This window comes from Palaemon carinicauda, chromosome 33 (genome assembly GCF_036898095.1).
Source record: "Palaemon carinicauda isolate YSFRI2023 chromosome 33, ASM3689809v2, whole genome shotgun sequence".
In the NCBI taxonomy this organism is placed as follows: domain Eukaryota; kingdom Metazoa; phylum Arthropoda; class Malacostraca; order Decapoda; family Palaemonidae; genus Palaemon; species Palaemon carinicauda.
In genome coordinates this window covers 22,010,159-22,036,303 of record NC_090757.1, presented here as the reverse complement: position 1 = coordinate 22,036,303, position 26,145 = coordinate 22,010,159, and the positions used below count along the sequence as shown (strand labels likewise).

General features: G+C 34.9%; 1 protein-coding gene and 1 long non-coding RNA gene across 4 annotated transcripts in view; one reads left to right on the top strand and one right to left on the bottom strand.

Annotated features, from left to right (window-relative positions):
- The window catches only part of LOC137625885 (uncharacterized), a 41,737-nt gene extending 16,923 nt beyond the window's left edge, over nt 1–24,814 (top strand). Inside the window, exons 3-23 of the mRNA XM_068356832.1 lie at nt 1–279; nt 2,305–2,374; nt 3,099–3,204; nt 3,994–4,038; nt 4,403–4,507; nt 6,178–7,219; nt 7,500–7,787; nt 7,884–8,096; nt 8,562–8,692; nt 10,318–10,443; nt 10,852–11,034; nt 14,402–14,581; nt 15,593–15,803; nt 16,557–16,724; nt 17,101–17,310; nt 17,714–17,902; nt 18,193–18,304; nt 18,583–18,719; nt 19,623–19,798; nt 23,242–23,462; nt 24,194–24,814. The exon at nt 1–279 is cut by the window's left edge and continues 432 nt beyond it. Coding sequence (XP_068212933.1) covers nt 1–279; nt 2,305–2,374; nt 3,099–3,204; nt 3,994–4,038; nt 4,403–4,507; nt 6,178–7,219; nt 7,500–7,787; nt 7,884–8,096; nt 8,562–8,692; nt 10,318–10,443; nt 10,852–11,034; nt 14,402–14,581; nt 15,593–15,803; nt 16,557–16,724; nt 17,101–17,310; nt 17,714–17,902; nt 18,193–18,304; nt 18,583–18,719; nt 19,623–19,798; nt 23,242–23,462; nt 24,194–24,402 — 4,401 coding nt within the window. The 3' untranslated portion in view covers nt 24,403–24,814. The remainder of the gene's footprint in view (nt 280–2,304; nt 2,375–3,098; nt 3,205–3,993; nt 4,039–4,402; nt 4,508–6,177; nt 7,220–7,499; nt 7,788–7,883; nt 8,097–8,561; nt 8,693–10,317; nt 10,444–10,851; nt 11,035–14,401; nt 14,582–15,592; nt 15,804–16,556; nt 16,725–17,100; nt 17,311–17,713; nt 17,903–18,192; nt 18,305–18,582; nt 18,720–19,622; nt 19,799–23,241; nt 23,463–24,193) is intronic.
- LOC137625887 (uncharacterized) overlaps nt 1–26,145 on the bottom strand; it is a 199,960-nt gene that overhangs the window by 82,181 nt on the left and 91,634 nt on the right. The window lies entirely within an intron of this gene.

The window sequence follows — 26,145 nt, the reverse complement described above, 5'->3', positions numbered from 1 at the left end:
GCTGCAAATAGGACCTCGTCTCCAGCAACTCTAGAAATCACAATACCAGATGTTGCAGAACCACCATCTAAACAACAGGATCCTACTCCGACCTCCGCGCTAAATGTTCAGAACTTGCCAAATCCCATGGCGGACCCAAGTTCGCCTCTCGCGATGGCCATGATGCTAAATGACAAGAAGAGAGTCAGTCAGACGCACGCCAAAGAGATCATCTCCGAAGCCTTTAACCTGACGAAATTGGATCTTACAAGATTGGTGGATGAAACGAGGAATACCAAGGTCAGTTGTAGTATGAAGACATTGCTTGATTTTGCACTAAGAAAAAATAACTATTACCATACCCCGATTATTAATCTATATGGAAGTCAAGTAAACAAATGTAATGTTAAAAAACGTTCATTTAACCTTCGAAAATATAGATGAAATCAATAAAATATCAATAATATCTAATAAAAAATTTTAAGCCATTTGACTATTTTCTACAACATACGTTAAGGCATTACCTATATGCAAATGGAGGTGGAACAAAATGGTCTTCATATAGTAAATTCTGTCCACAGCAGTTCATTATAGATATAAAAAAGGACCAAACCACACCCATTTATATATATATATATATATATATATATATATATATATATATATATATATATATATATATATATATATATATATATATATATATATACTACGAAATGGTGTCCCATTGGGGCAGCCCATCATTTAAATGTGTGACCCCTTTTAAGAATACAACTAATTAGTTAGACAAAGTCTGTATGTTTATGTGCATAACAGAGTACTCCATCAAACTAATACTTGTGTTCTTGTAGCTTATAAATGGAAGGGAGGAAACTAATAAGATTGATGCAAAGGTCATAATTTCAATATACAAAATTCGTTTTCGAGATGAAAGATACATAAGTAAGAAAAATTTCGTAGCCGATTTAAACGGGATTCTCGAGGGCCTGTTTCACGTATTTTGGAGTGGATAAAGTCAACTGTCTGAGCTGCAAACCGTGATGAACAGAGAAACTTTCTGTTTTATTCAAATACATACAGTATATGTATATATCTATATATATACATATATCTACAGTACACACACACACACACATATATATATATATATATATATATATATATATATATATATATATATATATATATATATATACAGTTTATATATAGTATATGTATATATATATATATATATATATATATATATATATATATATATAAACATAATTAAACACATATATATGTAAATACACATGTCTTTGAACTATTTACATATATATATATATATTAACTTATGTATACATACATATATATATATATATATATATATATATATATATATATATATATATATATATATATATATATACACACATTTATATACATATCTATACATAAACTATATACACATAAAATGTATATACATACATTACATACATACATTATATAATGTATAAAATGCATATACTTTCAAGTAACAGTGGTCTCTTGTCAGGAAAAAAAATGACCCAAAAAAATCAGAATTTTGAAAAATGGCTGCTTTAAATTGTTGATAAAGGCAGAATAGCTAAGAATGAAAAACTAAATAAAGGTGAGATTCCGGTAGATTTTTTCTTCGGATGTAAGAGAAAAAGAGAGCGCTTCAAAATAATCTCAAAGAAAAAGACGTAAAATCATAACAAGTGACAATAGCTAGGTATATATAAACATGTTTTCAAGAACCACTTCCTTGAGCTTTATTTGTCGCAGCCAATCTATTAATATATATCATCTGACGGGTTTCCTGTTATGAAGATCAAGAGTGACTGTTCTCATCATGGGACGTGTCACGTATATACAGTTCAATAACAATGCAGTGAAACAATGCGGAAGAGGATGTGTTTACAACTGTACATAAAAATTCACCGCAAGTCAAGCCAAATAAAAACATGATGCCTTAAATAACAAACAGGTTCTTGACCCACACAATCTGGAAAAAAGTATATTTGATTTAAGGATTCAACGCTGGGGCCGGGGAGGTTATTCAGAGCTAAAGTGCAACTGGAAGGGGGGGGGGGGGGGCACCAGTTGCTCTGGGAATTAAAATTTTAAAAAAGGTTGCACAGCATTCAGGCTGAAAGAATCTGTAGCTACACCATCAAGTAATGTCAGAGTTTGATACAACTAACCATCAATAATTTCAAGGCATATCTTCTTTAATTCGAGTGAATGTTATCCTTCTGAGGGAGTAATATCTTAGTTTAAGCCAATAATTAACTATATCTTTCTTTTTTTGGTTTTATCAAGCTACCTCCAACAGTCGAGTTGCTGCTCGAAGAGATTCGAACCGAGGGCCTCCCTGTCTCACCACCTTCAGGTCAGTCCTGATAGAACGAACTATATTCTTTCATGAAGCTTAAGTAATTATTGTAATTGTGATAATGGTGGGGATATGTAACTACAAGTGGGGGTATAATCTTGCTTGTTTAGGCGAGTTAATGGAATACACAGCAAAGGATTATATATTAAGGAGCTTTTTTATTTGGTTGCCAGTAATCAGTTAAATAATTTATTTTCACACCGAATAGCGGAAGCAGGAATACCTAAATAATTTATTACTGTAATGAGTCCTATCATATCAGCTGTATTACCAGTCTAGCAAACTGAGCCATTACCTTTCTTCTATATCTATTAACTAGATAAGGATATGATCAAATACAAAAGCATTCTCTGGATTTCCCTTGTAATGGGTACACTAACTTACGCATCCAGTCTTTCTATAGTCCATTTCTTTTATCGAGGCAGATTTGCACCGACTCGCAGCGGTGCCCTTTTAGCTCAGAAAAGTTTCCTGATCGCTGATTGGTTAGAATTATCTCGTCCAACCAATCAGCGATCAGGGAACTTTTCCGAGCTAAAAGGGCACCGCTGCGAGTCGATGCAAAAATGCATCGCTAAAAGAAATTGACTATAGTAGATATTCTTCAAGAGGATATGGACTAACTAACCAATCTTATCCACGGGTATATATTCCATCAACCTTAGTGTTCCTCATTTGGAGACAGCCTCTCCAAAGACCATGCCAAACCATTCTATTACAGAGACCTACCCAGTGCTGTTCCTGAGAGCTAAAGTGGGCCAGGAAGATAAATTCACGAACTTCAGCAGCACGTCTGCGACAAACACCATCGAACAATCCCTTACGCTGTGAGTATTCTGGGGGATTTGTTGTACACGTCAGACCATCTCATAGCAAATTTAGTCGATGGAAATCGGTATTTATCGAAATACGCCACTTGATGATAGTTTGTTTCCCCAGACCCAAGCTTCAAGAATCTTTTCAAGCTTTCGTTTTCACTAGATTTTACAACTTCAAGAGGCAGATCTATCTCTAAGGTCAAACCTCCCTTTCCCACTTCTCAAACTTTTTTTTCAGTTCCTATCCATTTCAGTCATGTGCTATATTCTATATGTTAAACTGTGTAAAAGAATACTTTCCAAAGTAATCAGGACTTATTCTCGCAAGGCCTAATATCTTATTTCATCTCATTATGTTTAACCAAGTCAATATTATTTCTGATGGCATTTCATAAGCATCTCTTCAGTCGACTCTTACAACCCACCCACCTCCTAATTCGTAATGACTAACTGGTTGAGAAATTCATGTTGTAGCCTTGGTTATACTCTCCTCTACAATAAATCTCGCGTGCTACTTGCATTAAAAACCTATCTTTACTTAGGAACATTTTAGCTCTATTAATATATGATAATTCAAATAAAATTCTGGAAAAAAATTCTTAAGGGGTGAGTTTGCTAACAAGAGTTATAAATAAACAGAAGTTATGAAATTTTTTAAACCTTTATTCACATAACCCATAAACTTAAGGTTGTGTTACAGTACTATTCAGTACTGAAATTAAAAGTAGACTAAAGCTCAAATAAAATACTAGTATAATTAATAACTTTCATGATTACTTTTTCTCTCTTTTTTTTCAGGCAAATTCAAAATATGTACAATGACGTCCTTACAATGGAAGTATGGTAAGTATAAAATATTGTTTCCTCGCAACATGCCTAATCAAAAATTGGGGATAACTAGACTGTCATGTTTGTAAACCTTTTATACATTAAATGAATGAAAGACCTTGTTATTATCAAAACATAATTTTGAGACTAAAAATAGTTAATCAAAAGTTATATGACATTTAATCCTCAAAAATAAACACACTGAAACACGGAAAATCTAATACTATAATAGGAACTAAAAGCCACGAAACTCCCCTCACACGTCAATAAAATCGCTAGAAAAATCTAAGAAAAGAGAACGCAAATATCGAACTAAATCAAAATTCTTTCCTTACCCAAAATCTCCTCAAGGATTCTAATTTCCTTTTTTCCCTAACAGGAGCGCCAATGTGCTGCCCTTTGAGGAGCCACAACCCACTCCTAAATTGGACCTATTGGGGAGAATTATGACTGGCAGCATGAGACTCAAGAAAGATGATAACAGGTATGAGTGAGAGATGTTCGACCTGCTGGGAAACCCATCAATTACACCGTGAATTAATACACTGTCAATTACACCGTGAATTAATACAACCTGCTGGGAAACCCATCAATTACACCGTGAATTAATACAACCTGCTGGGAAACTCGTCAATTACACCGTGAATTAATACAACCTGCTGGGAAACTCGTCAAGTACACCGTGAATTAATACAACCTGCTGGGAAACTCGTCAATTACACCGTGAATTAATACAACCTGCTGGGAAACTCGTCAATTACACCGTGAATTAATACAACCTGTTGGGAAACTCGTCAATTACACCGTGAATTAATACAACCTGTGGGAAACTCGTCAATTACACCGTGAATTAATACAACCTGCTGGGAAACTCGTCAATTACACCGTGAATTAAAAGTTCAAAGGGGTTTAACAGATAGAAGAAAGGAAGGGGGAGCAGGCACAATTATTATTATTAATCATTATTATTAATTATGATTATGATTATTACTTGCTAAGATACAACCCTAGTTGGAAAAGCAGGATGCTATTAGCCCCAGGGCTACAACGTGGAAAAATAGCCCAGAGAGGAATAGAAGTAAGGAAATAAACTACATGACAAGTAATGAATAATTAACATAAAATAACTTAAGATCAGCAATAAAGTTCAAATTGACCTGTCATATATAAACTACGAGGAGAGACTAATTTCAAGCCTGTTCAACATTTAATATTCGCTGAAATTTTGAACCTCTTATGAAGTCGGTAGGGCTTTAGGCCTATAGGAACCCAGGAAGAACTTTTAATAATGCCTTCGGTGCATTAGTAATACACTTTTCTATTATATGAAGTAAATAAAAAAGAAATCTATAAGAGCTTATGATAGCTATAATAGGACTGAATGACTTTAATAACAACCCTTTTACAATGGGGATCATATTAATTAATACAAACTAGTGTCGAACTGACTATGGTCATCGGCACTAAAAAATTTTCTTTTTTTATATAGGATACTGAATAAAAGTCGAACCTTCATCACAACTTTTCAAGAAACAATGCGTTCACGGCTTGGAAATCGAAATTACATAATTCCAGTGAAGGGACAACTGAAGTTTTAGAATCAGAGGAATGTTATACGATATGAACCCAAATTTTACTTTCATACACATTTTTTCAACCATAATGCTATGAGAAACTTAGTACTAAAATTGGGTGTGGTTTGTAAGTCATCTTCCTTCTTACCAATAATAACAAAAATATCTTGATTACTTTTGTCATATAATAATTTTTCATGAATTAATGATAGCTGGTTAACTTTATATACAATAAGAGTAATGCATTTCAGTCCATACACAATCTAGATCAAAGTGTGTAATGAAAGAAATGTTAACTTTATTATATTACTGTGCATTCCAACTTAGAGAGTAACCAGGATATTTGGGGATTTATTTTTGTAAAAGGTATGGTTGCTCTAGGTAACAAAATGTTATTCCCAATAGGCAAAAACTGACAGTCTACTGTATAACGACATACATATGTGCAAGTTTATTTCCCTCTTGCATTGGGTAAACTTCAAAGTTAACGACCTTTATTTCCAAATTGTTTTGTATTCCTAAAAAAGTTGTTAGAAAAACCCACCAGAAGCAATTATTAAAATTACCTCAATTTCCACAGGTCTTTCAAAACAACAGAAAATGTGAAAGTCACCAAAGAAGAACAGCAGCCTGACACAGAAAGGGACACCTCTTTTGACACCTCTAGTCAAACCCCAAGCCCTAGACCTCCCCACGAGGATCCGGCCAATAAAAGCGTTACTTCTGAATTGCAAAATGGAGATACAGTCGACCACGATGGTCCTCACAGCCAGTCTCTTGATTACTCAGACTCGATTTCAGTCTCATCAGAGATGTCCAATGACCCTATCAAGACGAGTACCCCACGGGGAAGGTCCTCCAGCCTTCAGCACTTGGAGGCCACAAACCTTGAGAACAGTCCTCCAAAGAAGGGATTCAGGAGTAGTTTCAGACTTAAAGGAGGATACTTTACAAGGTCGAGCCAGTCAAATTTGAAGAAAAGTAACCAGAGCCTCAACACTACAGACTCTGCATCACCTAATCTGTCAAGGAAGCCCTCTGATGCTTATTCCATGCAGTCAGAATGCAGTGAATTAAACCGTGAGCAATCAAAAAGCTCACTAAGCATATCTTCACTGACGAAAAGAACTTTCAGCATGAGGTTATCAAGCAAGAAAGCGTCAGGCCACATGAAGAGGTTTGCATCAGTACGCAGCAAAAAGAAGGATGTTCCCGATGGGTCTTTATCACTCGAAAATGAGCCAAGTATACGTGACCAACACCAAAACCTACAAAATGAGAGTCCTGAAAGGGTAGAAGGTCTGGTTGTCCATCCAGTGGAACAATCCAATCATTCTCAAAACCACATTGCAAACTTTGAAACAATGAGTCCTAAAACTATATCGAGAAGGCTGTTGACCCCCCGCCCTATGAGGCCCTTTAGGGACCTTAAAAATTTGACAATTAATAATGATACTAAAAATGTGCCAAGTCCAGTCAGTCCCACAAAAAAATCTCCAACAGAAAAGAAGGCTAAGGTCAAGATGCCCAACAACCCAGCGGAGATTCAACAATATCTTTCGCGAATTGGGAAAGATTACCTGCAAGCACAACGCATAGCTTATGTGAATGTCCCTCTGAAGGTAATTATACTATACTATCATGCCTACACATGCTAAAACTTAAAATGAATTTGAATACATGAATCATGACTGTAAATGGTAAAGAATGCAAACATTTATCAATAACATCACACCTAGGCATTTACAATTCAATACAAAGAATGAAACTATATCTTAATGCATGGCAATTTATATTTCATTATTGACTGATGGATATAACATAGTGGGCAATGCATTACAATAACTTTGAAATAAAAAAAAAATTACTTGAATTATCATTCCTTAAAATAAAATTTTTCAGAGTATCGTAGGAGAATGGGTTAAAGAGGGTTGGATTCCCATGAACATAGTACCCGCTAATGTTAATGGGGTATTGGCAGAAACACCCAAGAAGAAGAAAAAGACAAAGAAACACGCAGCTGACGAGACTGACAATGCAGCAAACAGTGAAAAAGAAGTTAAGGTTTTGTGCAAGATGCATGTCAAACTAGCACTGCCCGTGCCACTGGAGGCAGAACTCAATTGCTCAGCCTTTGAGAGTTACAACGCAACCTATACTAAGTTGGTCAACCTAAAAACTCGAGCATTGGTAAGAGGCAACTTTAATAGTGTTGAAAGGAGCATGCATATACAGTACCTCTTCACCCCAAAATAATGGATAAAATCACATCTTATTTTTCAACAGGATGATTTAGCCGACTACAAAGGCAGCGTTGGTGTGGTCGGAGACATTCTTCTAGACCAGTTGATCTTTTTCTCGCGCGTCAGTGTTTGTCATCAGAAATTGGTCTCTTGGTTGGTGCTGGCGGAGAAGAAGCCCTCAGATTCTTCTCTTCTTCTTCCATTCCTTTTAGCAATTAAAGGTGGTCTTCAAGAGGGTCAATATGTTACAGCACAGGTATTTTTTCATTACTTTACTCAAGTTTTTATATCATATATTTCTTTGATCTGTTAGTTTGATGATGTGGGCTTATAAGCCGATATACATTTGTGTTGTAAAGAAGTAGTAACGTTAAAATAGCAAGCTAAATTTTCATTTGCGTAGTTCCTATATAGGGAATAGTTTAAATCTAATTGATATTCTTTGATATCTCTTAAATATTGTTCTTCAAATTACTGTTATCCCAAACTGCATGGAAAAATATAACAATTGTTTGGAGATATGACGATGTCTGATGCCAACGATTAATTTTACCATACAAAAAAAAAAAAAAAAAAAAAATGTTCAGCAGTTTTATTCAGAAGCTTGAATGACATTTGCTTTCCACTAGAGCCTTTATGGATTACTAAATTTGAACAATGAAATTTACATATAGATTTTTAATGCTTCTAAATTCGAATGCACAATTTCTAACATCCACAGAAACTAAAGATGGGAGAATCTCTGTCAAAGTGGGTGAGACACATAATGCCCAATGAGTTCGAAACCCTACACTCGTCTTTTCCTTGCAATTCACATCTCCTACACCTGCCAAGGCTTGAGAATTTTCTTAGGTAAGGAAACTATAAGAACTAGAAGTGTTGCTACTACTGCTACAACAGTCTTGCCATGAGAGTTGGGGATGCAACATAAATGTACAACCAGTAAAGACTGATGCAGATGACAATGTTTGACATAAAGAGGTACAGATCTGAAATAAAATTAAAGGCACTTTCACATAAAACCTCACCAGTTGAAAATAACGTAATTTTGTTATGGCAAAATGCAGCCCTCTTCTTAATAGAATGCATTGACTTTTACGCAAATTGGCAATGTTTTTATGACTTATCATAAATTTACTTTACTGAAAGTCCTATCATTTTAACTTTTTTGAAAGTCCTCATATATTGTCTTTAATCAAATTGTTCCCTTAAAATCTAAGATGAAAACTGATATGCACAGTTCCTTGTGAAGTTCTACTATATTTTTAGTGTTCATACAACTCATGTTGTCTGTTAAATTCATCAACAACTGTCTTTGTTGCAGGCTATCTGATAAATTCACTGACCAAAACTTAGTCATGATCAAAGTTAATCTAGATTGTATTAAGAAAGCAATCCTACAATGTTTTAGATAAAAGTCACTTCTGGATAAATTTTGACGAGTCACATCTGAGGATCGTCTTTGATGAAAGACATTCCCGAGGCTCGGCTTTGACAAATGTCCATCCTATATAATTTTTCACACAGGTCAATCCTGGATTGTTTTTAACGAAAGTCAATCCTGGATCGTTTTTGGAAGAAAGGCAATCCTGAAGATCGACTAAGGTGAAAGTTCATTCTGGACTGTCTTTGATGAAAAGACAATCTTGAACAATGGCTTTGATGAAAATACAATCCTGAAGACTTACTTTCACTTAAGTCCATCCTGAATTGTTTTTGACAAAATGACAATCCTGAATATCAGCGTTCCCAAAAGTCTATCCAAGAATGTTTTTGATGAAAGTCAATCCTGAATTATTTTCGACAAAAGAAAATCCTGGATTTATCTGACAAGACAACCTTGGATTGCTTTTGACGATAGAAAATACTGAAGATCGTCTCTGACAGAAGTCCATCCTGACTCGTCTTTGGCAAAAAGAAAATCCTGAAGATCGGCTTTAATAAAAATCCATCCTGTATCATCTATGCCAGAAATACAATCCTGAAGATCGTATATGACGAAAGTCTATCCTGCATTGTTTTTAACAAAAGACAATTCTGAATATCGGCACTGACAACTTTGACAAAAACACAATAATGAAGATCAGCTTTCACAAAAGTCCATCTTGGACTGTCTTTGACAAAAAGACAATCCTGAACATCAGCTTTGATAAAAGTCCATCCTGGATAGTCTGACGAGGAGAAAACCTGAAAGATCAACTTAGACAACAGTCCATCCTGAAGTTTTTCACAGGAGTAAATCCAGTATAGTTTTTGACTAAAATCAATTCTAGATCGTTTTTAACAAAAGTCCTTTCTGGATAATATTTTATGAAAATCAATCCTGAATTGTTTTTGACAAAATTCTATCTTAAGATTTTTTTTATAACAAAAGCCAATGTCTATAGCTTTGACGAAAGTCAATCCTGGATTGTCTTTGACGCATGACAACCCTGGAGTGCCTTATATGAAAGGCATGATGTTTGTTCTTCTTGCAGATGTTTCAACACTATAGAAGGAGATGCTGATTTAACTATCCTTTTCGAGAGAGAAATGAACTTGATCAACCTCCCTTCCCTGACAGATCAGCTACAAGGAGCGTTGGTGAGACATGCCGAGATATGGTAAATTTCTAAAGTTAAGATTTCTTGATAAACCCAGTTTTTCTCTTAACTTTTGTTCTTTGATCATATTTCGTACATAATTTCTCAAATGCTTCCTTGTACGTCCACATGTACAGCTATATATATATATATATATATATATATATATATATATATATATATATATATATATATATATACATATATATATATATATATATATATATATATATATATATATATATATATATGTGTGTGTATATGTGTGTGTGTGTGTGTGTGTGTGTGTGTAGAGAGAGAGAGAGAAATATATTTGAAGGTATGTGGCGCGTACCGGTATGTATATTCCAGACCTCTAAACTGCTCATGATACCTGAATTTTATGGTCATTCTATTAACATATTAACTCATGAAATCCTTCACCACCAGGATTGAAGCACTGAATAAGGAACCGCTTACCCAGAAGGATTCAAATCTGAACCTTGAGGGCCTTGGGGCTAATACTGAGGAGGCTAAGTGGCACGATGACCTCCGAAGGGCTGCTCTCCTGTCGAAGCCCATCGACGATTTTTTGGTCATCTGCGTCTACACCTACCAGCCAATATTCATGACGTAAGCAACTCTGCTAAGGTTTCAATTGAAAACTTTTTCATGCTAACTAACTGTTCTTCCAGATTGCCATCTGTCAAGAGTTGGAATATGTTAACAATTTCTACACTACTGGATGAATGGTGTTCTTTTGTTCCCACAGTTATCCCTACATTAAGGGGTCCGTTGCCCGATGCACCCTCTCCAATGACTTCTATTAAAGGCATCATCTACCACAAAATCTCTTCTTTTCAGATCATCCTTCACCTTATCTGGTCATCTAATTCCATTGAAAACTTTTTCATTCTTGTTATCTAACTGTTCTTCCCGACTGCCACCTGTCAAGAGTTGGAATATCATGTTAACAATTTCTACACTGCTGAATGACTGGTGTTCTTTTTTCCCCACAGTTATCCCTTCATTAAGGGGTCCGTTGCCTAATGAAGCCTCTCCAATGCCTTCTATCAAAGGCATCAATTACCACAAAATCTCCTTTTCAGATCATCCTTCACCTTATCTGATCATCTAATTCCATTGAAAACTTTTTCATCCTTGCTAACTAACCGTTCTTCCCGACTGCTATCTGTCAAGAGTTGGAATATCATGTTAACAATGGTCTGGTCCTGTTATAGCAACAGGAGATGAAGAAAGGCAACGTTGGATGGAACACTTTAGTGAGACTATGAATAGGAGATATGAGGGGAATAATATGACTGATATACCTGACGCTGATGAAGACCTTGATGTGCCCATGAATGAATTCAGCGTGTTTGACGTCGAAGCTATCCTAAAAAAACTAAAGAGATGGAAAGCCCCAGGATACGATGGAATAACTGCCAAGATGATACTGGTCGAGAATTAAGTGACTCCCAGACTACTTACAAGATTATTTTGTAGAATGTGCCATGAAGAGGCAAAACCTGATGAATGGGAGTTGGGAGTGTTGGTGGAAAAAAAAAAAAAAAAAAGAGACCTGACTGATTGCAAATAATTACACAGGCATAATACTCACGTCAGTAGTTATGACATTATATAGTATGCTTATTCTAAAGAGACTAGAGGGAAAGATTGATGAAAAGCTGAGAGATGAACAAGAAGGATTTAGAAAAGGTAGAAGTTGCACTGACCAAATGTTCATTTTGAGACATGTACAGCAATGAGTAGAATATAGAAATACCCTTTTGATGGCATTTGTGGGCTATGAATAAGCATTTGATAGTATGCACCAGTCAATTTTGTGGAGTCCTGCATTATTATGGAATTCCTCTTGAATATGTAAATTTCATTAAGTCTGTTCATGAGCATAGCAAGTGCAAAGTTAACATTTATGAAGTAAATGAATTTCTAGTGAACAGCGGAGTACTCCAAGGGAATGTGTTGTCACCTATATCGTTTATCTTCCTCGTGAATTTTGTAATGTGTTGAACAGTCAGAGATGGATGAGAAGGTTTGTACTGGATTGGTGATAGGAATTTAGCAGACCTAGAGTATGCTGATGATGCTGTCCTTGTTAGCAGAACACCACAGGATTTGCAATATTTGCTTACCAGAATGCATGAAATATCACACGAGGTACGAGGTTGGGCTGAAGATAAATAGAAGAAAGACAGAGATGATGAGAACGGAGTATGCAATGGAAGATGAAATATCATTGGAAGGAGAAAGTATTAATGAGGTAGAATCATTCAAGTATTCAGGAACTATGATCTCCAATACAGGGTCTCTAGAATTACAGTTTAGAGAAAGATTGAAAAAAGTAAATCAGACAATAGCTAGGTTAAGAAAAATTTGGAAATAAAATCGTCTGAAATTACATATAAAAATCAGACTATATATCAGTTTAATGAGATCGTTGTTACTCTATGGACATGAATCATCACGACAATGAAACAATCTCCAATAGATTTAGTAGATTTGAGAACAAAGCCTCAGAAGAATATTGGGAGTTAAATGGCAGGACAGGATTAGAAATGAAACTATAAGTGAGATTACTTAAGAACCATATGTGGATGAGATCATGATGAAGGGTAGATGGAGATGGTTTGGGCATGCTCTTCGCACTCCCCAAGCAAGATTAATTCACCAAACGTTCAGCTGGGCTCCACAAGGCACTAGAAGAGTTGGAAGACCCCAGCCTACATGGCTGAGGACTGTGAAGCGCAAAGTAGGAGATGATGAATGGAGAAGTATTTAATTAAAAGTTCAAGATAGAGACGATTGGCGAAATCTAACCGAGGCCCTTTGCGTCAATAGACATAGAAGATGATGATATATGACAGGAGTTATTTTTTTTTTCACAGTTATCCCTAGATAAAGGGTCGGTTTCCCGATGCACCTTAACCAATGCCTTCTATCATAGGCATTAGCTTCCACCAAATCTCTTCTCTTCAGATCATCCTTCACTTTATCTGGTCATCTAATTCTCAGTCTCCCTTTCGATCTACTTCCATCTAACAGATGTTAGCTGTCTACAACCACTCCGGATTATTATTATTATTGTTGTTATTGTACTGTAGCCCTACTTGAAAAAGCAGATTGCTACTAGCTCAATGACCCCTAATATGGAAAGCTGCACAGTTCAGGAGAGAACCATGGGTAAAGAATTGTCCATAAAGAGAAATTACAGAAAATAATAAAATTCAGATGAATTGTACTGATAGAGAAATAATAAATTATGCAACCAGACTTGAGTGAATCTATAAATAAGATATAAAGTGAATTTGTGGGCCTACTTCTGCATGCAATGCTTGCTTGTAATTTCAGCATATTTTCTTGGTTTACGAATTTAAAAAGAATTATTTTGCAGATTCAGTTCCAACCATTCTAAAATGAATTCTTTCATGTAAACATCGACCTGTCAAACGAAAAACAAAAATCACAGTGAACGATATCGACTGATTTTTCATTCAAGTAGCATCTTGATTCTCAGATACTATTGAGAAATTAACAGTATATACTCATGACAGATTTCATGACAAAAATAAAAAGTAAGAGTGGTTCTACAGAAAAATTATACTGGATACTCAAGAAGATCTCAATCTAGGCTGTGGCCTGAAAAATATGTCAAAACCACAATCAACATTCTTTCTAAATTATTTCTTTCAACACTAGTCCACTTAATTACAATATTTCATATATAATGCCAACACCGACATACTAAACCCCTTCTTAATTTCTGTTTTGCGGAAAGTTAATACTTTCAATTTGTACATGAATATATAACTCTAGTAAAGAGATCAAGAATTTCTAAAATCCATATATGCTAATCGGTTACATACTGGGATGTGATAAATGTATATTCTCGCTACATTATTTCTACTAATTTTCAAGGCAGCACTATCAGACACCCTTGTCTCAAAGATCTTATCATGAAATCTAATTCGTTTTACAGGGAGATGTCAGTTGACTACCTATACTGGGTCCTACCAAAATTCCTAACAGCCGCATTACACCTGATCATGAAGACACAACACTTTCCAGTCAGCAAAATCAGAAACCTGCCTAAGGCCTACATACCGGTAGTTGCCCAGGCAGCCTGGAGGATCTGTAGCAACATTAGTGGGATTAACAAGTAAGTGCAACAAAAATTGACAGGCTTAGTTGAGTGAAAGGGTCTGAATCTATACACTGAGAGACATGGTGGGTGAATGAACTATTTGAAGAATAAATGAATGAATGTCTGAAATTTAGGGTACATAGCCAAGCGCTCTATCAGAGGGAGATAAACTACTTATCGCCTAAAGGAGAACCTATACGAAGAACAACTTACTGGAAGATGGACTATCTATGGGAAGAGGAGTAACCTATAAATTATTGTGTGAATGATATATATACAAGTTGTTCAATCTATCAAGATGTTACAAAGTCATTATAAATGACATAATTCATAATAAAAAGAAAGAAGGATAATAGGCACGACAAATCTGCACACCCAAATAGTGGTGGAGCAATCAAATGACAATAGATATTACATACGAGAGAGTTAATGATATTCATACTATTCTAAGCACAGAAACCTCCTTAGCTACTTAAGAAACATCATGACGCTTCTACCACAGCATTCTTCACCTTTATACATATATTTAACACCGTATCTAGTCTCGTCACTTCTACTTGATGGAAATTTCTATTAAATTCAATCTATTCACTGTTGTAAATAGGACTTATCTCGCAATTCTTCGCATAAGAATTTCCCTTCAACAAGACTTAATATTAAGCCACAATTAGTTCCTTTTATATAATTTATTCTACCTTAAGAGAAACATTATTTACATGGCAAGTGAATCTGTATTAGGCTAAAAAAAGAATGTAAGCTTAGATAGATACAGAAATAGACAAAAGACGAATCTATTAGCCTTAATAGATAAGTTGACTGTCTAGTTATGTATCGATTCAGAGGTACGGGTTTGAATTCTTACTTGGTAGGAGATGCACTTATATACAATTTACCTTAAACCCTTCTATTCTAAAGGTATGGGTAAATTTAATTGGATAACAAGACTTATTTGTGGCCTAATATCAAGAGTAGTGATAGTGTTTTTCAAACAGGTATAACACCTTAATATTAATTTCATTATGACAGAATAGGCGTAGAAAGTAAGCTTCCCATCCACCTAATAGAACAAGACTTTCGAACAGCCTACTCCAACACAGTCCTCCAGTGGTTGGCCCTTAGCGAAATCCTGTCACTGCAAGAGCTTGAGAACGACTTCCAACAAGAAGAGTTTGTTGCCATTGATCAGATCAAGGGTTACAGCCACTCGGCAGTCAGCATGGTGGATATACTCAAAGCTGTAAGTAAATTTACCTTTCCCTTTCTAGGTCAATAAATACTAAGATGAACTTGTTTGGCTCTGTGTCCCATCCACTGAAACTCATGCACTTAAAATGTCAATAGCAGCTGGCATCATCTAAGATCATTGTTAATTGATCAGATTATTATTAATTATTAACACGACATATATTTATTAAAAGGCATTACGAAATCCTGTTTTTATTACAAAAGCGTGTTTTCCCTACAACTCAATTCAATCCTAATTTAAAATATGTTTTAATTTTCAACTGCTCACACTCTTTCAAGTGCACAAACAGGCCTTTTCTATTAAAATAATGTATATACAACAGTCAAGTTCCATTTAGATATCTCGACAAATCATCCTCATATACAATGCAGGTCTAGCAACTAGGCTGTTACCTACTTTTTCATTCACCCCACCTAACAAGTATTCTTTCTATTCTCCAAGTCTATCATAGCAGTCTTTTCTCAGGAATCTCTCTTACTCTCACCGTTCCTAAAACTGAATCGTACATTCTTGCTAGTGTCCAATTCTCTTCTGCTGCACCATTTTGTATTTTCACAATACCAAATCTATTACTGACGCCATAAATGGTATCTCTATCCTAATGTCCTACCTTTGCAGCACAAACACACTTATCAATATAGTATTAATGCTGTATCAAAATCATTGTTACACTACGTCCTTGAATGGAAAATAAAACTAATCTAGTCAATTATTTTACCAAGGCACATCTTCCTTTTTCAACAGATTATGTCTCGTCTGAAAGGACTTACTTGGCCTGGCGGAATAAGGCCTGGAGTAAATACACTTACAAGAGTTGCAAAACAAATTGTGGGGTTCGTTAACTATTACAATGACAAAATTACTTATACTTACATTTCTAAAGAATGTAAAACTGGAATGATATCTACAGAGGTGAGTAACTGTCAAGAACGACACCATAAAATATCAATCTAGATATCAGGTGACAGCAATGGGAAATATTAACTTACGTTTGGTCAAACCCACAAGAACACTTTATTTACATATCTATGGAAAACATTACTGTAATGATAATTTCCAATATAATTACTACTTTGTGACAACTGATGTAATTACCATATCAAATATAACCCCCCTTAATCATACATCCTACCATAAAAACGTTATAGGCAAATTCACAATTTATGAGCAAACATTCCCTATAATCCAATAATGATATACAAATTCCTATAATCAATTGTTAAAGCCCATTCAATTTGCTGTCTTCCTTAAAGACTACCTAGAAATTCAATCTATTATAAATTCGCAGGCTTGTGTGGTGGTCCGAAATGTGGAACATGTTTGCGACGAAGCAAGGCAACAACTGAATAGCCTTGCCTCCTGGGCCGAAGAAGATATGCAGGTGCAGGAGGAACTTCCTCCTGATGAAGATGCTGATGGGTTAGAGCTCCAGCCTGAAGAAAGAAGTCAAAAACTCCAAGAACAGATTGATTCCACAGCGCAAAAGCTGCTGCAGAAGGTAAACAAATCTACTTTGCTTAGAATATGAATAACTGCCTACATAGAAATGATGTAAAAATCGGTATTTTGGTGGATAATTCTGCGAGAGATTAAGGATATGAAAACCTGTGTGATATTACGACAATTTATAGCAAGGTAAAACCTTTGATAATGTCACCTTGACACTGCACTTGTAAAACAAGATTCCTCATTTGGAATTAATTGCTACCTTCAAACTTATGATTCTATGAAAGGTACTTATTCACCAATAATTTTTTTTTCAATTCCTAAACAATGATCTATCTTTCCACTGTTGTAATACAGAAGAAAATATATTCAATTATTATCAGCTCCTTAAACAAACTGCTACATGAAATTAATTCATACCTATCACTGGAGCTAATTCTCTTTCATATTTCCAGTGCCTGCCAGATCTAGAAATGATTCTGAAACAGGGAGTAAGTGCGAACAAACCGGATTATGTTATAGAGAATATAGTATCCATATTGCAACCCATCGAAGACCGGTTGTACTTCGCCGAATCCCTCTTGTATGAGTTGTGGAACCGAATATTTAAGGAAGCCGAAAACCTCATGGGGAAACTACAACAGGTGAGAAACCTTAAGTCTTGCTCTGCAGTGAAAGTGACCTTTTCCCAGAAAACAGTGTTCCTACACGAAAATGTTCAGTTGAAAAAAAAATCATCTGAAGCGTAGTGTAACCTCTTTGGAATGCTATGCAAAAAAAGTTAAAAGATAGTAGCACAAGAATGAATAGTTATTACTTTATGGCTAGTCACATTGCTTATAAGAGATATCTACAACATGTACAGGCATGTCTATTTCTATACATGCTTCCGTATCTTGTTATATATCAATGTATCTCTACCTTTTCTTTGCAGGGCCAATGGAGATCGGACCTAAGACGTCTTGAAAAGTCTCTCAACACCATTTACACCTTCCTTACTGACACTGAGAAAGTTGGATTCCAGTTGCCCGAGGAGGCTGTGCAAGGTAATTGAAAAATCATCTGTGAAAAGCCTGACTGAAAATGCATGAAAAGTTTACTAATAATTTTTGAAATGCTTTTAAATGAAAATTTGAAGAATGAAAATATATTAAAAGTCTAAAACATAAATGAAAAAGCTGATGACGGCAATTTTATTCAAATTCACATTATGAAAGTACTGTATTTTTGAAACAGTACACGACTAATTAGTCCTTCTGTTTGTCTCAATATGAAAGGCCCACTGAGTTAAATTATTCAAATCTAATATCACTAAATGTTACAGAATACGAAAAACTCATTGACGATCTCAGAATGTCTGGGGCATCATCTCCAGCTTTAGTGGCTATGTACTACAATGAGAGGTACTTGGAACAATGTAAGGAGGTGGATTCGAAAAACAGCAACATCATCATCACGAATGTGAGTTAGTCAACGCTATATATTGTTTGTCATCCAGTAATTTAGTGACTTCTCAAAGACATTATTATATCACAATTTCAGGTGTTGGAGAAATCAATTACCAATTTGAATGATGTTAGTCTACCTTCTTCCAGAGACTGATTTTAGCACTGCTTATATCTATACTTCATGAAATACACGTCCATGATTAGATTACACATATTGACAATACGGTACATTTAAGATATCTAGTTAAAGATCTTTTGGGTTTAATTATTCTTTGCAACACTTGACATGTTCTTTTAATAAACGTTCTTTAGGTTTTATACTTTTAGACAATATCTTTCGGCCATTATACTCGTAGATACTATTCAAAGTTTGGTCTTTAATAACTAAATTTCCAAAAATTCTCAAAACACTTCAGTCTCTCATAGGTATAAGTTACTGTAGCAGTTGAAAGAAATTTTGCTTTCATTGCATATTTTGCAATGCAGCAAGATGGAGATGCCAATTTCCGTTTTTCCAGGAGAGAGGAAATTATTAAGAATTTCCATTAAATTTTATTTCTTACATCCCTTCTCTTGAGGGTAACATATTCCCTAGCTTTACTTTCCATACGTCATACTTTTAGCAGTCATTAATCTGACCATAAACGTAGTCACCATTTCTCAGAATGAGTTTTAAAAGTAAAATTCCGTAAAGGATATCTTATCATGTTACATCCCTTAGTGATGGTCGTTGGTAAAAGAAGGACTATGACCATTAAACCTTACTGAAGAACAAAGTACGCAAACTTAATGGACATTAACAATTCATGGCTATTCAATTTATATTCACTTTCCTTAAACTTAAGTATATGTATTTTCCCTGGTCATAACCAAAATATTAAGCAACATTAATCTCTCCCTTAACTAAAAAATTCAGGTAACATTCAGCAAAGATGGCCTGAAGGTTTACATAGCTCAAGCGCCTGGCAACACCCGAGGAGGGGTCTTGGTGAAGGCTAGAGTCGAGCCACAAGATTGGTTCCCTAACAGCTTGCCGCAAAAGACAAGGCTCGTCAAGGGTGAGCAAGCAGTTTTTGACGAAACTTTGAACTTGTGAGTATTGTTTGGTGTTTCCCTTGCATAGTTTGTTGAAATATTGTTATTATTAAGCCATGTATCTTCCAGTCTTGACTCTGACACAGAACTATAGCCCAATTATGACCAACTTAGTAGTGCTGTCCAATCTTGACAGCCCCATCATGACTGCCCTAGTAGTGCTGTCCAATCTTACATTTCAATCTTGACTGACCTAGTAGTGCTTTACAATCTTGAGTGCCCAATCTTGGTTGACCGAGATGTATTGTTCAATCTTGACTGACCCAATATTGCTCAACTTGACTAATCCACGACTGTTCAAATATTGACTGACCAAGAAGCAATGTTTGTTACCAATATAGTTTGTATAACTAATAATTTACGTATGACTGCTCAGATTAGTTCTATCATGATCCAGTCATCAAAAAATTATTGAATCTTGAAACCATCCTTGAAATCTCGTTCAAGCTATCATTCAGTCCTTAAGATCACAAGCCAATATTGATTTTGTATTAAAATGATTTCTCAACCATCTTTTATTCTTGACCAAGTCTGAAAAGCGTAGCCCAATATTGATTCACTTCCAAAATGTAGTGCCTAATCTTGATCAAAAACCAAAATCATCGACAATCATTCATCCATTCCCAAAGGCTTCATTAAATCTGGATTCAGCTCTAGAAATGAATTTATTCTCTTAATCTTTTGACACTGTCTAAAAATTAAATTTTTATCTACGTCAAATCCAATGAGTTAATAACAAATAATCAGGTATAATCAGGGTACAATAGAAATCCTCTAAATCCAGGATCCATACACAACTTGAAACTTCTTGGCAAAATAATTGTGAGTTAATCACATTAGCCATAACTAAGTTATCCTTTAAATCTTTATAAGTAATAGAAAGATCAATAGCTCATGTAATAACATACTATGCTCCAGTGGTTCTCCTAAATTACGTGGCCAAAATGATGCTCCCAAAAACTAGCTACATCTCAATTTGTTCGACTTTACTTATTACCAACCATCAACTGAAACGGTCTTTTCCCATTCATAAAAACTTCACAATTCTAGAGACATGATCGCATTTCTGCACTGAAGCAAATTCAAACTCCATCACTTAACATTGAATACGAAATGAGAAAACCTTTGGAATTCACACAATTAAAACAATGAAACTGGAGCTACCCTGATGATAGAAAATCTCTAAGACCAAGTCCTGCACATAAATTCTAACATCAAGTCCCACATGGAAAAACTCTCAGAATCAAGTCTCACAAAGCAAAGTCTATGACCAAGTCACATAGGGAAAAACTCTAGGGTCAAGTCTCACAGAGCAAAATCTAAGATAATTTCATAAAATGAAAACCCTAGAACAAAGTCTAACAGGGAATAAGTTTGATTTATGAATTTTGGTTTCAGCAGCGAGACCATGGAGGCAATTCAGCACCGTTGTGCAACAAAAAAAGGCATAGTTAAACAGAAGAGATGTATAAAAGGAAAAAGTAACGGAGGTATATCTGAAGGCTAAAAACTAAGTACAGCTTGGGGGCTGAAAGAACACTACATAGACCTTTGAGTAATGCAGAGGTTCACTCACTGTATTATCCCCCTACTGGAAAAAATATCTAGTATCATGTCCACATAGAACTGATGAGTTTCCTTAAAGAGTAATAGTATGTGACATGGAATAGGTGTTGTCAGTGACATAGTATTTAGTCGTAACAAAATTACACTCATTTAAAGCCATGTCATTCAGGTGTAAGCAGGTTCATTAGATGGCATTATCATAACCTTAAAAGGAAGTTACCTTATACTGAAACATTCCCCAAGAGCTAGTATAAAATGGCCAGTGAACCATTCTTCGACAAGGACCTAGGTAACCATTATCTTCGGACTAGCCGTCCTTATGACAGTAAGCAATGACTTTAGGATGTTTTTTAGCGTCTGGGGTTTAGGAGCATGGTAGACTAACAGCAGCTTCAATTTGAAAGTGCTAGTAATGTTACCTCATTTGGCTACCTTATACCCTGGCATTATTTTTTCTTCCCTTAAAATGAATGAGTAATCTGGTATTTGCTTCCAAAATAAGCTGGTCTCAGTAAAATTGAAGACGAGTTTGGGAGGAATCTGTTTTATCTGAGACGATATTCTCTTAAGTTATGGGAAATTCTTCATCAACAACAGCATCTGCAGCAGTAGGTTTTTCCTGAATTTTTAGGTTGTGCAAGCTTAAAACACTTCTTGAATCTATTACAAAATCCCAGACTTGTGGCAAATGAAGTGTCCTTTTCAACGGAACGTTTTAAAACAGGTCCTCAAACAAAGACTTGCCCTTCTCTTGGATCAGCATTTGGCTCAAAGGAAACCATTTATGGATTTACCATTCTATCCAAAAGGGAGAATAAGCCCTCCACTTCATCTCAAATTATGCCTCTCTTTACATTGATGGTAGAAGTTTTAGACTATGGAGCCTTTTCAGTAACATATTCAACAATGCAGTTTTTGTCATAGATAATGATGGACACCATTATCTGAGCCAGGTATAAGGCATGTGAAAGGTTTATCACCTTCTCTCCCTTCACATCTCTTGATAATGTCCAACTTATCTTGCATCATTATAACATGATGCTTGGATTCACTATCTTTACTTTATTGAGGGGAAAAGGTTAAAACATTGAAATATTGTCCAAATTAGAAAGGATGACTTCAAAATTTAATGCATATTCACAACACAAGAGAACACTTGCAAACAACTTGTGATGTAGGGGGTAGGCTTTCTAATCAGAACAATAATTAAGCTGTTCGGGGATACTTGCAGCGAATTTTATTAGCATACTACAATCCTTGTTTTTGGGTTATCAGTGACATTTTAGCTTATTCTTATTCTATCTTTAACAGTAACAGATTCAAAATTAAGCATATAATACTAACAACCATTCACAGATTAATTGTTCGACTTGAAAGTAACAAAGCAATCAGTACTTCATTCGGGGTAAAGTACATGCCCACCCAATCATATATTGTACACCTTCAAGAAGGATCAAAACATAAATGTCAAACATATCCTATGCTTTGCTTCAGATATATATATTTATAAGATCTTCTGTATACAATACTATGCATACTAAAGTGTACAATATTTTCATACTAAACATATGTATCGTAAGTATTTGGTTTTGTAACCATTATTTACCATTACTGTGCGTTGGAGAGACCTACCTTTGTTCGTGTACAATGGAACATGTGGATTAAATTCTTGTATTTGATATCTAAGGATGAGTGACGTAAAGTCAGAACTGACTCAATAAGAACCGATGTAAATAGGATATTACTATCAAAGCCTTTTGTCAAACACTGATTTTTGGAGGTTTCAACAAACAAACTACAATACATTGCCTACTTTTTCACTTTGTATTTGTTTTATCTATTAATCTGACTTTACCCTTTCCTTTATCTCTTAGCTACGAAGTCCATCACGACGGGCCTCATAATGAGACAGAAGAGAGTGGGGAGGCAGGAGGCGTCTTGATACTCCAGGTGAGAACACCAAAACTCTTCGTAGGAAGCGTTGTCCACTGCGAAGCAATCATCCCACTGGCGACGGTTCCCAGAGTTAATGACGATAGTCGCCATGCTGTCCCGCACTTAAGGCTGCCTTTGACAAGGCCTTGGAGTTCTAAGAGTAAGTTAATTATCATATCTAATTGGAGCATTTTCTTCTTCTGTAGTAATTGGATGTAAAATTAGACATACTTTCCCTTCAAATGTAATACAGTTTACCATCTGAACTTTAAAAGGCCTTTGAATTTCAAGCAGTTTTAAGAATAACTTGGACGTTTCTTTCTCTGGATAGATGAACAATCAAGATAGCAAATTTGGCCCGAAATCAGTAAGTGGTTTAGCATAGATGACTCACTTGATAAAGATTTAGCCTCAGGGTGAAGTAGACTTTTATCATTTCACACAAAATTTTTCTTCATTTTAATTTCAAGAGCAATTCGGCTTTAAAAATATTTTAGAGCCTTATCTTTGGGGGTTCTCATTAGTGGAATGCCTTATTGACAATATTAACTAACAAAAGTCTTCCCATTCTAGCACCAATCAGTGACTGCCTTTTGAATTTCTTGAAATCTTCTATTCCAGTTTTATGTATTTGAAGTTACTATAATTCTCACTTCTTATTAGAACTGGGCACCTTAGTGTCATTTCTTTGAGAAGAAATATTAATTGCAACATTGTGACCATGTTCTCTTATTCAATACCAAATTACACTCAATAATAAGGCTACTTTCGAAAATACTCTTTGAAACGTAACATTTAGAGGCTTTTGACATTACAGTACAGAGTCCATTCAAATTAATTCTCGTCTGTTTTTGTGATGTTAACCTTCATCTTTCCTTTCCAAAATCCCAGATTACAAAGCACTCCGGACTCTGAAGAGTCGAACGCAGGACGCATGCGCCGGAGACTTCCTGAAGGTCTGGCATGCACGCTGGGAGGGTACGGATGATGTTCCAGTGTCCCACGAATCGATAAAAGCCAACCCCAACTTCATAAGGGCGACAGGTTTAAGGCTCAGCTCCAAAAGAAGGGCTTCCCTCAGGGACGCGTCTGTTAAATAGCATGGTGTCTGGACTTAACAGTTTGGGCCCGACTAGCATAACAAACACTCGGTATTGTAATTAACTAGAATTCTACTTGAACCCTAAATCTTTCCCACCATTATTCCTAAATTAAGGGGTCGGTTGCCTTAATTTAGGTTTTCCCAAATATCCTCCTGTGCCTTAAGAAAAACATCTCCCTTTTGATATAATCAACTGTAACTATGTAAGAAAAGAAGTATATTTATCCAACCGTCTATATTGGTCTATCTTTAATATTCTATGGTAAAATCTGGTAATGTAAACACTTTACCAGTTCGTGTTCTTAGATTTAGAAAAAGTAATTATCTAATTTAATTATTTTAAAAGTTTACACATAACTAAAAATGAAATTTTGATGGATATGAAAACTGAAAATAAACATTATACCAGATTAAGTATTTGATATCTTTATAATACAAAATATTTATGTTAATATCTGTAATTCGGTTTTATCAATATATATATATATATATATATATATATATATATATATATATATATATATATATATATATATATATATATATATATATACATATATATATATATATATATATATATATATATATACATATATACATATATATATATATACATATATATATATACATATATATATATATATATATATATATATATATATATATATATATATATATATATATATATACACACATATATGATCAACAATAGAGACCGAGTAATAAAAATTACAGAGGATTTATATCAATACTTTACAATAGTGATATAAATAACTTTGCCAACAGAGATTAAAAAGCATCACCTGAGTCGGTACCAAACGCAACAGTACAAGAAATAAAGAAAGCATTAAGAGGCATGAAAAGAGGCAAAGCAGCAGGAGAAGATGGTCTATCAATTGAGTTAATAATAGATGTAGAAATCATAGTAGTAAAACTCGCTAAACTTCGCACAAAATGCCTGCAAAACTGTTCTAAACATACAACTTGGAAAAACGTTTATCATCATACTAATTCACAAAAAGGGAGACACAAAACACCTGGAAAATTACCGCTCAATAAGTTTACTCTCAGTAATATATAAAATATCTACAAAGATCATATTAGCCAAATAGAAAGATAGCTAGACTTTATTCAGTCAAGAGCACAGGCAGGATTTAAAAGCGGATATTTATCAATTGACCATATACATGTAATCAACCAGCCAATGGAAAAATCAAAAGATGTATGGAATTTATAGACGATGAGAAGCTTTTGATTTTGTCAAAACTTCAGCAGTAATAAAAGCCCTTCAAAGACAGGGAATACATGAATCTTATGATAGAGCACTTGAAGATATCTAAACAGGAAGTAGAGTAAATTGGCAATCCTAAAACTACATAAAGATAGTGAGAAAATTCCTATTGAGAAAGGAGTATGATAGGGAAACTCCATCTCTTCTATATTATCCACACCATGCTAAGAAGCTATTAGTTTTTAAGTATTTATATTGCTATAATGCAGAAATTAACATTAATGAGGAATACCTTAACTACTTAAGATTTGTATATAACATAGTTCTACTTAGCGAATCAAGGGGGGAATTACAAAAGATAGAAGATTTGAAAAGACAAAGTATAAATGTAGGACTTAAAATTAATATGAGTAAAGTTAAGATTATATTCAATGAATAGGCAGACAACAAATAGGGGTTATGGACGATCCTCTAGAAATTATTAATGAATAAGCGTACTTAGGACAAACA